This window comes from Gymnoscopelus microlampas (genome assembly GCF_963454915.1).
Source record: "Gymnoscopelus microlampas genome assembly, chromosome: 10".
Taxonomy (NCBI): Eukaryota; Metazoa; Chordata; class Actinopteri; order Myctophiformes; family Myctophidae; genus Gymnoscopelus; species Gymnoscopelus microlampas.
In genome coordinates this window covers 37,908,262-37,922,943 of record NC_139947.1, presented here as the reverse complement: position 1 = coordinate 37,922,943, position 14,682 = coordinate 37,908,262, and the positions used below count along the sequence as shown (strand labels likewise).

At 39.1% G+C, this 14,682-nt stretch overlaps 2 protein-coding genes across 5 annotated transcripts; one reads left to right on the top strand and one right to left on the bottom strand.

Annotated features, from left to right (window-relative positions):
* The first annotated feature begins 1,989 nt into the window (after positions 1-1,989).
* Positions 1,990-5,282, top strand: ebp (EBP cholestenol delta-isomerase). 4 transcript variants are annotated; one of them, XM_084069147.1, is made up of 5 exons: positions 1,990-2,131; positions 2,792-3,107; positions 3,213-3,249; positions 3,360-3,490; positions 4,073-5,282. In XM_084069147.1, the coding sequence occupies exons 2-5, from the start codon at positions 2,795-2,797 to the stop codon at positions 4,291-4,293; spliced, it is 702 nt and encodes a 233-aa protein (XP_083925273.1). In that variant the 5' UTR covers positions 1,990-2,131; positions 2,792-2,794; the 3' UTR covers positions 4,294-5,282. The 4 variants fall into 4 exon arrangements, with proteins under 4 accessions (XP_083925273.1, XP_083925272.1, XP_083925274.1 ...); XM_084069146.1 differs by having other exon boundaries at positions 2,000-2,131; positions 2,788-3,107; XM_084069148.1 differs by having other exon boundaries at positions 2,015-2,147; positions 2,788-3,107.
* A 2,603-nt stretch (positions 5,283-7,885) lies between these two features.
* On the bottom strand, positions 7,886-14,203 carry fkbpl (FKBP prolyl isomerase like). Its single transcript, XM_084068284.1, has 4 exons — positions 14,091-14,203; positions 12,432-12,600; positions 10,898-11,199; positions 7,886-9,054 (listed from the first exon to the last, which is right to left on the bottom strand). Exons 2-4 carry the CDS (start codon positions 12,592-12,594, stop codon positions 8,359-8,361), a joined length of 1,161 nt encoding a protein of 386 aa, XP_083924410.1. The 5' UTR covers positions 12,595-12,600; positions 14,091-14,203; the 3' UTR covers positions 7,886-8,358.
* Positions 14,204-14,682: the final 479 nt, after the last annotated feature.

Below are 14,682 nucleotides of genomic sequence, written 5' to 3'. Positions count from 1 at the left end.
TCCGCCTAGGATGGATCATGTGACATAATGGACGTCACATGACAACACTTGACACCGCCCGCGCCCGACCGACTAGCGGTCGTGGAAAAAGTACTCAAATGTTTTACTCAAGTAAAAGTATCAATAATACAATATAGAAATACTCTGTTACAAGTAAAAGTCTTAAAAGTCTGGTATTCCGAATTTACTTTGATAACAGTACAAAAGTATTGGCATCAAAATTGAAAGTACCAAAAGTGAAAGAACTCATTATGCAGAATGTCCTATTACAAGTTTTCAAAATGATTGAATTTTCAATTATTTTGAAAATAGCAGATCTACAAGCTCACAACACGTGGCGATGCGATGCATTGTGAGCTTGTAGATCGGTTAGTTTCAAATAGCAGAAATATATAGCTTAAGTGGTTTATGTACTATGTTTATTCATACAAATCTCTGAGTAATAATTGTAGTGAAGTAAAAAGTACAACATTTTCCTCTGAGATGTAGTGGAGTAGAAGTAAAAGTATTGAAAATTGGAAATACTCCACAAAAAAAACGAAATTGTACAGTAAATTAGTTACTTTCCACCACTGCCGACTAGAAACTGACATACCATAAATGTATCAACTGCGGAAGGACAGAACGGTCAAACAATTCAAATGAAAGAGCAATAAAAATCAAAAAGTAGTAGTTCCCATACCGGGAGTCGAACCCGGGCCGCCTGGGTGAAAACCAGGAATCCTAACCGCTAGACCATATGGGACTGATGGCACCTCCACATAATACACAGTATAAGAATGTATGCACAACTCATTGCCGAACGTGTACTGACCACGGAGCGTGTAGAGCGTATAGCTTTATTAACAAAACCAAAACATGAATTCATTCTTATCTCAATAACAACAAGTTGAATTGAACTGGGATTTAAAGTATTGCTTTTTTTCTGTCTGGGTTCCTTTCCCACGCTTAACTTTTGTTGTACTGGAGGAAAGAGAACGTTATGGTGCAAAAAATATCCGCAAATGGACAGAGCATTAATATAATCCGACCATGTTTTGATGAATACACAGGACCCCAATGGAAACAAGCCATAGTGCTTTCTTGGGTTTAATCCTTAGCATTCCTTTGTATAGAACTGTACAACTTTCTGTGCTTTTTTTGCAAACTGCTAAATAACAGTATCCTTGCCTCAGTCAAACAAACCACCAGAACAACCATAGTTATCAGTTATGACAGCATCTGGTCTTCCTTTTACAAAGCATAGTGACGGCCACGTTACAACCAGCTCCCAGTAGCTTCATATAAAGCATTCTAACGGCCACGAAGAACCATGCTCCCAGTTATGAAGCATTCTCACTGCTAGTGCCACGTACAACCAGCTCCCACTGCCTCCCAGTAGTTTTATAAAGCGTTCTGACGGCCACGTAGAACCATCTCCCAGTAGCGCGCCGTGATCGTATAGTGGTTAGTACTCTGCGTTGTGGCCGCAGCAACCCCGGTTCGAATCCGGGTCACGGCAGGGAATAAGATCCCTGACACGGCTTGGGAGTAATATTTTTTTTTCTGCACGGTATACAGTCCGAATGCACATTTGATCTAAAACATTATTTTTGCTATGAATTTAATAGGTCTCACTAGCAGTACTGGAATTAGGTTCTAATCATTCTAATCTACTGTACCGCGACTACCGGCTATTCGCAGTGGTGTGAAGTAACTATGTATATTTACTCAAGTACTGTACTTGTGTGAGCTAAGATTGACATTAAATTTAGTTTCTCTTTTATCTGAATTCAAACGGACTTCAAAAAGCTTCACCTGGGAAACTGGTGCCGAGTGACTGCCGACCATAGCTGCCGACACGCTTTCATTCATTCATTGGCGACCATCTGTGACAACATCCATGTTCCGACATGAAAACCCAATCAACAAGCCCACATATCACACGTGTCTCCACCTCTCTGTGTGTATACGGGTTTGATTGGTCTGTAAGGAGAGTGGGCGGTCCATGCGCGGAAGAAGTAACCTAACCGAAGCACTGAACACTGCACTGCATGTCTGTCATATATTTGATTTAAATTAATATAATATTCCTGTTGACCTGTTTCGTTTCTGGACAGCTGGAAAGTGGAAACTCTAGGCTACGTCACCGGTAAGAAGTAGTACATGTGAGTGATGTGTTATAAATAATGTATACACACTACTACACCTGCAACTGATGTACCTACTACAGCCTTCAAACTTGAGTTCATTTATGATCTAAATATATGTATGTATTATTATTCAGACCAAGTACAACTGCATACCATCTCATGCAGTGTGGATAATTGTAATAAATAATAATAAACTGTGAATTCAGTGACACTGGATTATTTGCATTGTTTTACACATAGTATGTACTGTATTTCATTAAGTGAACAAAATACAATCCTTGGTGTTAATTTAACTCAGAAGAAGAGTGTACAGTACAAATGGAACCAATTGGTACATGTGGTTCCATTTGTACCCTCTCCTGAGTTAATTTACAGTTGCGTTGTGAGCTTGTAGATCTTCTAGGATTTTTACACATTTTGGAAACATGTGAAATGGCATATTGTGCATAATGAGTACTTTTACTTTTAGTACTTAAGTATATTTTGACGCCGTTACTTTTGTACTTTTACTCAAGTAAAGTTTGTATACCGGACCTAACAGAGTATTTCCTACATGGTGGTATTGATACTTTTACTCAAGTAAAAAATATGAGTACGTACTTCTTCCACCACTGAATTCAGTGAACTGCATCTGCACATTTGCTTCCTCTGCCAGCCAGGTCATGGAGACAACTTCAGCAACCGGGGGTGTTGTCCACCCCTACTGGCCTCGTGACCTTTCCATTCCTAACTATGTGGCCAACGACAGATCCATGTCCGAGATCCTAGTGTTTCTGTTCTCCGTGTCCGGGGCATTTCTGCTGGTGACCTGGCTGATCACGGGTCGAGACGGACCTGCTGGGCGCTTGGGGTTCGGCAGGCGGCTGGCCCTTTGCTGGTTTGCCGTGTGTGGTTTCATACACAGCGTCATCGAGGGCTGGTTTGCAACATATTATCCTATCATTCCAGGGGACCAGAGCTTTCTCTCACAGCTATGTGAGTACAGATAAGAGAACATGTTTAAAAAGTGTCTAAGCAATCAACTTTGTTGCTCAGTGTCTTTTGGGTCGATTCAATTTCCTTTTTTTTTTTTACCCTAAGGGAAAGAGTACTCCAAGGGAGACAGCCGATATGTTATGTAAGTTTATATTTGAACAGAAATAGAGCATTACGCACAGATGATGGATGATAATATTGTTATTGACACCCCTCTCCCTCCCTCCCTCTCTTTCTCTCTCTTCTATTTAGAGCGGATAACTTCACTGTTTGTATGGAGACAGTGACTGCATTGCTATGGGGGCCATTTAGTTTTTGGGTTGTGTTTGCCTTCCTGACCAACAAGTCCTACAGATTTGTACTGCAACTCATCATTTCATTAGGTAAGAGGATGCATCATCCTTTTAAAAGCATTTCAATCTAGCACTATATGCACACTGTTGTGCACAATAAGTACAGTGTCGTATATAATGTACTATACCAATACAGTTTAGCAGTTCAGTTCAGGTACATCTTTTGTACATGTAGATATTTGAAGGCCCAACTTCATCAAAGCATCTTAAGACTTGAGATCAACTTTGACCCTTTACATAGAAACTACATTGATCTTAATTGAAGGACTTTCAAAACTTTCAGAAAAGCTGGCCCCACTCACAGTAAGGACTCTGAGTACTCTTGTTGTACAGTATTGAATCTCAACATCAAGCCTGATTTATAATTCATTTTGCAAGTGTCGTCCACCGCAAGTAGCCGATCCAAAGCTATTTTCAGCGTGCGTGGCCGGTTGTTCCAAACAGTGAAAAATAGCTTTGAAAAAAAAGAAGTAGCAAAAATAGCAGATCTACAACCTCACCACGCGTCGCATTCCAACACATTGTGAGCTTGTACATCGGCTATTATCCGTGTGCCTTGAGCATAAACATTTGAAAACCACCTAAGCATTCAATTTCAACATGTGATTCTAGGTCAGCTGTACGGAGATGTGCTTTATTTCTACACGGAGCACAAAGACGGCTACTCTCACAGCGAATTTGGACATCCCATCTACTTCTGGTTCTACTTCGTATTCATGAACTCGTTGTGGATTGTCATACCTCTAGTGCTGATTGTAGATGCATGGAGAGAGCTCTCTGCCACCCAGACACACACAGACAGCATGAAGACACAGAAGTCTAAGACCAACTAACCAGCAGAAGGACAGGACTGACTGGGACAATTAGCTGGCTATGTACTGTACTGTATGTGGGGTAGGGGTGGAGGGGGTAGACATACACATTCCTGAAATTCTGTATGCACAATTGTTTGTGTGAAATCGCAAGTGTGAATTTTCAATTTTCTAAGGTCTTTTCTTTTTACAAATGTGGCCTAATACTATGCCTTAGTTTTTTTTAAAGAGGTAAACCCCAAGACATGTCTGACTTTATGGCATTCTTTGGTGGTCATAATAACCAGTGGGAATAATATAATAACTAAGTAAAGTCACCTATGTTTGTTTACAATAGGGCTATGCTCTTTATGTGTACCAAACCTTTGTGGTAAATTGACTGTCTGCTGTGTTTCTCTGTTGGCATTCCCAGGGCTTGAATGAAGGCAGGTGTAGTTCTTGAACTAATTTAGCTAATTATTTACTTTTGCTATGGAGTCCAGGACTTGAGATATTATCCACGATAATCAAGATCTTATCATGAAACACAGCTGTTGAGTGTTTCCTCAAAATCATGTGTTGGGAAAACTTTTACAGCATTTACAGCAAAAGCACCAAAACCAATATTAAATCATTATTAGTAATTATCATTCATATGCTTTATTTCAAAAGGTGAAAGGATACAAGAAGTGCCTATACCAACCTACCATAATTATTGTCATCTGTCTACTCTAGTCTAAAGTACACCAAGAGAAAGAAATTCTTGATAATGGCTTTGTTGTGTTATCTCGGTCTTGTCTTTACTCTAAATACTTACAAAAAGAAGTTACCTGAATCAACAATGAATGACTGAATCATCATGTGTGTGTCCGTTTTACAAGTACTTCAGAATGTTTTGAAGTAAATAACTTCGAAGTTACATTTGAAGCCATCTTGTGGTAAGAGTGTATAAATGGAACCAAATGGACCCTGTTGAGGAGTATTGTGTGTGTGTACATGACAATAAAGAACCTGAACTTTGGCATAAAATGTATACGAGTCCAGTGGTTCTCAAAACATTATCATGTCAAGGACCCCCAAAATGATATGTACCAGGGACCCCTGTAAGAGAAGATTTGTATTAAATTTCCAAGATTGTTCAAAATATTTGGATTGTTTGTGGAATAGCTTAAGTATAAAATAGGGTCAAGGTGTGGAGGGTTAACTATGTGGAAAGCATGGTGATACGAGGTTTTTACTTTCTTCAGTATTTACAAATTTCAGTACTTTAACTTCTACTCCACTACATCTCAGAGAAAAATATTGTACTCCACTACAATTATATGAAAACTTTAGTTACTAGTTACTTTGTAGATTTTGATTATTGTTACAAAACACACTAACCACTTCAGCCATTTGAAAATAGCAATCTACAAGCTCAATGCGAAGCATTGTGAGCTTGTAGATCGGCTATTTTCAAAAGATTTGTTATACATTTTGAACTTGTGAAATGGGTTAATGGGACATTCTGCACAACGAGTAGGCCTACTTTCTACCTTTGGTACTTAAAGTACATTTTCATACCAATACTTATGTACTTTTAAGTAAAAATAAATGGTACTTTTTCAATGGTACTGCTTTCAATCGCGTCAACTCTCAAGTTTTCTTCAACACAACATCATGTTCATTATATAACATGAAAGTAGGGTATAATTTAAAGTGGCTATATTTTGTGATTGACAAGTTGCTACCACACAGCTGATCTGAACTCCACCCTTTCATCCAAATATGGTCACCAGTGTTGCCATGTCCGCTTATTATAATCGACATTGGGCTTGTTTTTCTGTAAAGTTGCTTGTAAATATTAGTAGTAGCAGGTTGCATTTTTCTTGGGCTTGTTTTAAAAGGTAGTTGCTTACCGGTATTTTGGGCTTGCTTCCTATTGTTGTTTAAACCAGAGGTTCTAAAATATTTTAACACGTGTATTTATATATTTTAATTATCCAGGGACCCTCATCTGAAAATATTTTGTTCCAGGACACCCATTCAAGAGTTGTGTTAAAAAGTTTCAAAAGGGAAAAGTTTTTCACTTTTTTCTCTCCAAGATTTATTTTTTGAAGATAGCAGATCTACAAGCTCACAACACGTGCGCGTTGTGCTATTTACAAATCGCCGGTGTGCTCCAGCGTGATCACTAGTGTGCTCATGTAGCCGCCCTAGTCGCTTCTTTTTGGCTTGTTTTCAGACCTGGCTGCTCATTTCTCTCACAATCTGGCAACACTGTCCGACTGACTGTCACTTCTACTGCAGAAACTCAGCTGCAAGGCGGTGATGACGTACATAGAAAATACGACGACGGTCAATTAAACTGGAATATCCAAACTAAGGACAGACGTCACAGTTACAGTAGTTTTTTATAATGTATATGATGCAACAAATGTCACCTGCCGAAATAGCTCAGTTGGGAGAGCGTTAGACTGAAGATCTAAAGGTCCCTGGTTCGATCCCGGGTTTCGGCAGTTTTTCTCTTTTATAATGTCACATGGACGAGTGGTCACGCAGCTTAACCTGTGGTGGAAAAAGTACTTAAATAAAAGTATTAATAGTGCAATATAGTAATAAAAGACTCGAGTTAAAGTGCAAAAGTATTGGCATGAAAATGTACTTAAAAGTACCAAAAGTAAAAGTACTCATTATGCACAATGTCCCATTTCAAGTTTTCAAATGTGTAAATAGCAGATATTTTTGAAAATAGCAGATCTATCAAATGGCCAAAATGTATTTAGGGCTGATGATGGTTGGTGTATGTTTTGTAATAATAATCCAAATCTACAAAGTAACTATTAACTAAAGTTTTCAAATGAATGCAGTGGAGTAAAAGAACAATATTTGGATCCGAGATGTAGTGGAGTAGAAGTAAAAGTATTGGAAATTGGAAGAAAAGTACCAACATCTCAAAAATTGTCCTTAAGTAAATGTACTTAGTTGCTTTCCACCACTGAGCGTAACAAAATGTTAAAGATAACGTTTTTACTCACACTTTTACTGTACAGTACATCTTTCCCATGCCGCTGAATGCAGTGCACACTTGGTAACGTTAAGTACCTGAAGATCTAGTGAAATGAAAAGTTTTAGAGCATATCCGTGGTCTTCATATGGGCACACCTAACATTAGATGCCAAAACAAATGGAAACAAAAAACATTTTTGTGTATTTTTAAATAATAGTCCCTAAAAAACAACGTTCATGAATATAAATTAATCTTGATATCGTTCACCTGTGAGATTCCCATCCTCCAGTCCAAACACAGCTGATTTTAATTACAGAACTACTCTGTTTAGAATCTCATTCAAGATGACGCCCAGACGCTGTATTACTCATTGTAAACGTAACCAGCACACTAAAATATGTATCTTAAGTCACTATGTTAGAAATAAGCAACTTGGTAACAAACATTCTGCACAGTGCACATCTCTTCCCTTACAAACAATAACACTGCGCACCATGGGTGTGAGCTTCTACCGTGCCATAGCCTGAAGGGATGGAACCTTCTGATTGGTTGGGAGGCCGTTTCAGACTGAAACTTCAAAAGAAGATGACAGAAAATGTCATTGCACTGAATCTTTAACAAAAGTAAGTTTATGTCTTTCCCAGATCAGAAGAAAAGCAGTATACATTAATGTGTTCAGTGTCAGCTTTTGATAATACCTTTTCCCCCATTTTCTGTATTGATTTGCGACAGGTTTCCAAGCTAGAACCAACCTACTGGTTTCCTTTCCCATTGGATATCTGTTGTTAAAGCATGACACCTAGTGGCGCATTACATAATTACATTATCTATTAACTTCATATTGCAATTTTATTTAGTGGATACAAAACTCTGCATTTCCACCACCAATCCCTAAAGATGATAATAATATAATTTCGCTTGTGTAAAAAAAAAAAGGTGGCATGATTCACATTCAAGTAGGTTACATTCAACATTGACAAAAAGCCCATAATAATGAAACCGTTTGTAACATAAGGCTGTAGCAGATGTAGTTCCATTTTAATGCCAGTCATGAAAATAAATGTAGATATCATACTGTACACTGACCTCCCACTCAATTATGTGAGATTTTAACGTTTTCAACTGAACATCTTACTGAGCCTCTGTCCTAACTGTGCATTTCTTTCTTTCTCTTTGCTCGATACGTCTTTGAGAGCCTTCTGGGCAGCAGGTGAGTCTGGCTGTAGGTCCAAAAGTCTCCTGAACGCCTGCTTGGCATCCTCCAGCTCATCCAGATTTTGACACGCTTGGCCCAGACGATACCAGGCCTTTCCCCCACTGGGCTCCAGCTGTGTGGCTTTAGCGGCATTAGCTCTAGCCCGCTGTGGTTGGTTCAATTTCAGCTGGCACAGTGACAGGTTGGAGTGGAGTTCTGCTTTCGTGGTTTGGTACACGGTCATGGATGGAACCTGGGGGTTTGGGGACAGCTTCGGTGTTTCTTCCCCGGTGCTCGTCTCTTTCTGCTCCTCCTCCTCCTCCTCATCCTCCTCTAGGATTGTGTCTGATTCGCTGGTGTGGCCGTACAGAGTGATCAGGAGTTTGAGGGCTCGACTGTAACTGTCGGCCGCTCCCCACACGTCGCCACTCCTGAACCTCGCTCCGCCCCTCTCCTTGTGAGACCTCACCCAGTCCCATTTCTCAGCAGGTGACATCTCCCAGGACTCCTCAACAGATGTGAACGAGTGCAGTTCAACAGTGGCACATAAAGGCGGGTTTCCCTCTGCGACTTGGGCCACGGGGCTTTCTGGTCCGTTACCCAAGGGAGTCAAGAGTATCTGAAAGGCAGAGACAAAATTCGGACAAGGGTTGTAACAGTTACTCAAAATAACCCATTTGAATAATTGACTTTCAAGAATACCGAAAGTAGCAGATCAACGAGTTTGTACATTAGCTATTGTGTCTATTTCTGCGTGACACCGTTGTACAACAAAGTATCAAGTTAGTGGTTATTAAGACTTTAGTCGATTATTAAAAAATCTATTAAAATGTATTCATGACATGTTGATTTGTTAATATATAGAAAATATATCACGATAATACCCCCCAAAAAACTACACTTCTCAATTATTAAATTAATCAAATGTATCGATAAGAAAATAATCGATAGTTGCGGTCCTAATTCTGACCTGGAACTATGAGGCTGCGTCCGAAATCACATACTACATGTTACATACTAATCAATATGCTACTTTCAATAAACTTTTGAGTGCACACACTTTACTAGTTCAGAGAAAATTGTAGCTTAAAGCTCTGAAAAGAATTTCACTGTGTAAAAAGCACATACAATCACAACGTTTTGTCCAAACAATTGGTCTTCGTCAGGTGAAATGAATACAATGACCCATGACGCTTATCTAGGTCTGTCACATCACGTGACCAAAGTAGTGATGTACTGTAATTGGGGAGAAATGTGATGCAGGTTCAATTCATACACCCAATGCAAAGAGAGCTACACGATTTGCAATACATCCCAACAAACACAATATCCCAAGACGAGTAAAAATATACAGATGCCAATAAAAGTACATATACAAGGAATAGGTCAGGGCATACAGGGGCCAGGGCATCAGCACAAAAGTGATTAAAAGTGTATTCAGAAGACAATATGTGATGCAATAAAATACCATAAAATGCTACACTAGTGTTACATCCAGGTTAGACTAGAGTCTAAGCTAATGTAACACCAGTGTAGCAAATGGTCTAACCGTTAGACCATTTGACCAAGTCCATCTGTATTCTGTAAAGTGTCAATGTATATCATCTAACTATATGAAGGTGGCAGAGTACACAATAGTTTAATTTCAGACATACAAATCACATAGTATCAAATCACACTGAATGTTAGTAAACTGTCCCATTTGGCGGTTAGCAGTACCTACAGTACATGTGCCTATTTCACCAATGTGTAGTTAATTTTTGTTTATTGAACATGTACACAGTTTCAACAAATAACTACATTCTAGCTGTGTTTTAAAAGAGTAATTGACATTAAGCATGAGGTTTGGCCACTGTCCGTCATGTATAATTCTGGTATGTTGTTGTTGTTGTCACTACCGCATTGCATTGTTGTGGGACATTCACACTATCATAGTGCCCAAATGTAGCATGCATTTAACTTACATTAAGTAACTACTAAGCATTCAGACATTCTAAAGAGTCTCACATACTAATTTGGCATAATAATGTTAGTTTAGATATGCAAGAATAAGGTTATACCTAAACGTAACCTCAGTAAAACTATGCCTGAACCTAACCATATTCCTAAACGTAACCTCAGGAAAACTATGCCTAACCCTAAACTTATTTCTAACCTTAAACCTCAGTAAGGGCACACCACACTTTTATTTTACCTATGGGGCGGAATCTGCCGCTGCTTTGTCAATGCAAATGCGCGGATTCATGGTCTTGCGCATCTTTCACTCGAATCCACGCATTTGCATTGACAAAGCATTGGCAGATTCCGCCCCATAGGTAAAATAAAAGTGCAGTGTGACTGTGCCCTAAAACAAATACAAGAACCGCTGGGGGCGAGCAGTCCGCGGAGAAAATGGGGGCGAGTGCGTTTTGGTGCGAGCGTTCCGGTTACCACAGTAAGTACACTCTCTAGTCTCTACTTACCTCACATCTCTCTCCAGCTTTCATCCCCTCCAGACAGGCTTCTGTGACATCACATTGTCCCTCCCCTAGCCTCAGTGTTGTCCAATCACCAAGCAGAACATGCAGGGCAGAACTTTGAGAGCGTGGAACGGGTGTGGGGGGCGTAATTTCTATGAGCTCTGCGATTGGTTGGTCAGATTGGATTGGTGGCACCTCGTCGCCCTTGCAAGATCCTGGACTGTCAGCCTTATCGATGTCCTCTTTGAGACACACTCGGACTCGACACAGTGAACCCAGCCTCGGGCGGTCGCTGGATGTCAATGCTACATGGGGAAAAGATGCATTGATTCTCAACCTGGGGCCTTTAGGAAGTCTTTACTGATAGTATAATTAATAATTAATATAAAAATAAAAACACACGGTGATAAATAGAAACTTAAAAGTATATTGATTCAAGCTGGAACACAATCGATCGGTTCATCATTAGAAGAAACATGCTGTCAAAATGCACGTGGCCCACCCATCTGATTTGGCTGCCGTGTTAAGTGGTCAGATGGGTGCATTAAATGACACGAGCTACTACACTATTTCAACTTAGGGCTAGGCAATATATCAATATTAAATTGCATTAAATGACACAAACTACTACACTAATTCAATATAAGGCTAAGGCAATATATTAATATTAAATATCATATAGATATTCTGATATGACATGAGACTAGATATCTTAATATTGTGTTTTAATCACTTACACTTATTTTATGCTTTCAAAAATGGTCAGAAATAGCTGATCAACAAGCTCACACCGCGACTCATTCATTGTGAGCTACTTTTACTTCTAAATTTAGAGTAGCCAAAAAAACTTCTTCTTTTTCTACCCAATTTAGTTGTTTTCCCAATTGATTCCTCAGTCCTACTCCTACCGAATCCACGGTAACCTCCGTGGTGGTGGGCAGGGACTTTACCACTGCGCCACCCGAGCGTGCTATTTACGCTTTTTTTGACAATAAAAAATATATAAAATGGATATAATTACAATACACTATAATCGTCACAATATTGATATCAAGGTTTCAGGAAAAGACTTTTAGACATCACAGAGGAAACAATAAGGCAGTGAACTTAAAGAAGGTTCATCAGGACCCTGATGAAGGCCTCTGGCCGAAACGTGTTGGTCACCTGTGTTTTTTTAATTCCTTGCTATGGATGAATTAATAAAAGATGTTCTACTTGAACTGAACAGAGCTGCCATGGACCTTCTTTAAGTTCACCAGCTTATTTTTTTCCACTGTGATGTCTACAAAGGAAAGGAACTCAAAAGTCTTGTCCTGAAACTAAACCCTCTCCAAAGAGCATCCGTTCTCAGTTTGACATAATTACGGACCCACGCAGCGCTATATATTATCTGATCATTGATATCAAGGTATTTTGTCAAAAATATTGTGATATTTGATTTTGTCCATATCACCCAGTCCTAATTCAATATCTCTATTCAAGGATATGGAAAGGTATTTAGTCAGAACATAAAAGGTGAGAAAAGCACCATACATACACCCATCATCTCCAGGATTCAAAGCAGCCTGTCCACCATTCGTATCTGTTGGCCTTCGTTGGACCTTCCAGAGTCCGCTGGCACACACACATACCCAGGATGTGACATCATGGTCATCAGGGGAACAGTCACCGTGTGTTTCAGGACAGCACCCAGGATCCATCACTGGCTATAGAGAAAAGAAGAGAACTTCAAATCGACAGTTTGGGCCCCAAATTACAACATTGACAGTTGCAACGCAACACGTTGTGAGCTTGTAGATCGGCTATTTTTGGCGAATCGATTTGTGTAGAGTGAAACAAATGCACTCTTTACAGGTCTGTTTTATCAAGTATAGAGGGTTTAAGAAGTGGTATTGAATTTGCAGATATATTTAAATCTCTGCAATACGATTATTGTGAGTGGTTCTTTATCACGATAAACGGTAATAATAAGATTATCGTCCCATCCTTATTGACTCTGTCCATTATGTCCATTCTCTCCATATCATTATTACTAGGACGGCCAGACCTACTTGGGGCCATGCATGTCGTGGACCAATGCAAGTGGGGAATACATGGTCGTCATACAGGTTATGGAGAACTGTTATGATGATGATACAAGTTTTGTAAATAGACATGATACATGACAGAGCTGACATCTAGTGGCAACAATGAATTATTGCGTATGAGTATAAACGCAGAACTACACATTAGAATGCCAAGATTAATGAATCACTCCACAAACTCCAGCAGGAAAATGCAATGAGTGAGTGTTGTGGTTGTGTGTAGAATACATGCAAGGTATGGCTTATCAGCCATTCTAGGGCTAGTTATTTATTTATCTAAGAAGCCACTGTTCAAAATCCTGCAACAAATGTTTCCTAAACATAAAGTCAACCAACGCTATGTTGCTTCAATACGTTTCTAATTAGCTCAGCACCAGACTGATATGAATCAGGATGGACATAGACAGATAGACTGACCGTACGTCTATTATATTAGTAGTCTAATAACAGATAGCAGTACCTAGCATAGTAGCCCTGAAACATGACTGTACTATATCATAAAGAACATGGATGAACTTCATTCTGGTGTTTGCACTTTCTCCATTTACGGCCCGTAGATCTACATAAACGTTCAGATTTCAAATATAAAGTGCTTACCCCATGACCACGTATGTTACAATTAGGTACGAGCCCTCAGAAGTACCCGTATCTTCCGTATTGTTCAATAAAAAGCATTTTAATTCGATCAGTGGTCATTTTCTCCGAATTTCTTACGTATACTTTCAACTACGCGACCCTATCGGTTGGGAGGTGTATCGCACTCTGGTACATTATACCTATGAGAAAACGGCCACCGATCGGATTAAAAGGCTTTTTATTGAACAATACGGAAGATACGGGTACAACTGATGGCCCGTACACACTTGTAACATCCGTGGCCATGAGGTAAACACTATTATATTATGAAATCTGAACGTTTATGTGATGTACGGACCAAAAAGGGAGAAAGAGCAAACACTATTTTGAAGATCATCCAAGACGGACCGTCTTGTGATCCAAGGCTACTAGCATAGTAGCATTCATAACCGAAGGCATTCACACATAGCTATGAAGGTAAGGAATCACCTTAAAAATGCAGAATGTTGAATGTAACAGAAAGTCATATAACTTACCTGGACAAATTATGTGTAATGTTATTGAATAAGATGGAAGTTTTTTGTTTACTGAAAATCATAAACAAAAAGCCATGTGAGAGCGAGATCTTCCGTCTTCCCCAGGAAATGACGTATGTGCGTGCATGCGTCATTCATTCTCTACGTTGACTGAACTCTGTCAAAGATGGTTAATTTAGATCTTGGACTCTGTACATTGTACAACCTCAAGATTTTGTATTTATTGTTTTACATTTTTTAGTAATTCTTTTACATGTTGTCCTGATATTTTGTAATATTTCTGTTAAAAAATAAAAACCTCTACAGATTACAAGAAAAAAAAACAAATCATTATAAATAATAATAACTCGCAAAAACCCTCATTGGAAGTATCAGGAGAACAAAAAAGTACCCCCACCATCTCACCACCTCATGTCTCCTTTAGATTTAGAAGTTTAATCTTTGGAAAATAGCCTGCATTCATATTAAATATGTTATTTCTTTATTTTCTGTATTTATTTACAGAAAAGACAAAAGTCGTATTGGTTACAGAAATCATGGAGCTTCTCTCTCTCTCTCTCTCTCTCTCTCTCTCTCTCTCTCAACCTCTTAT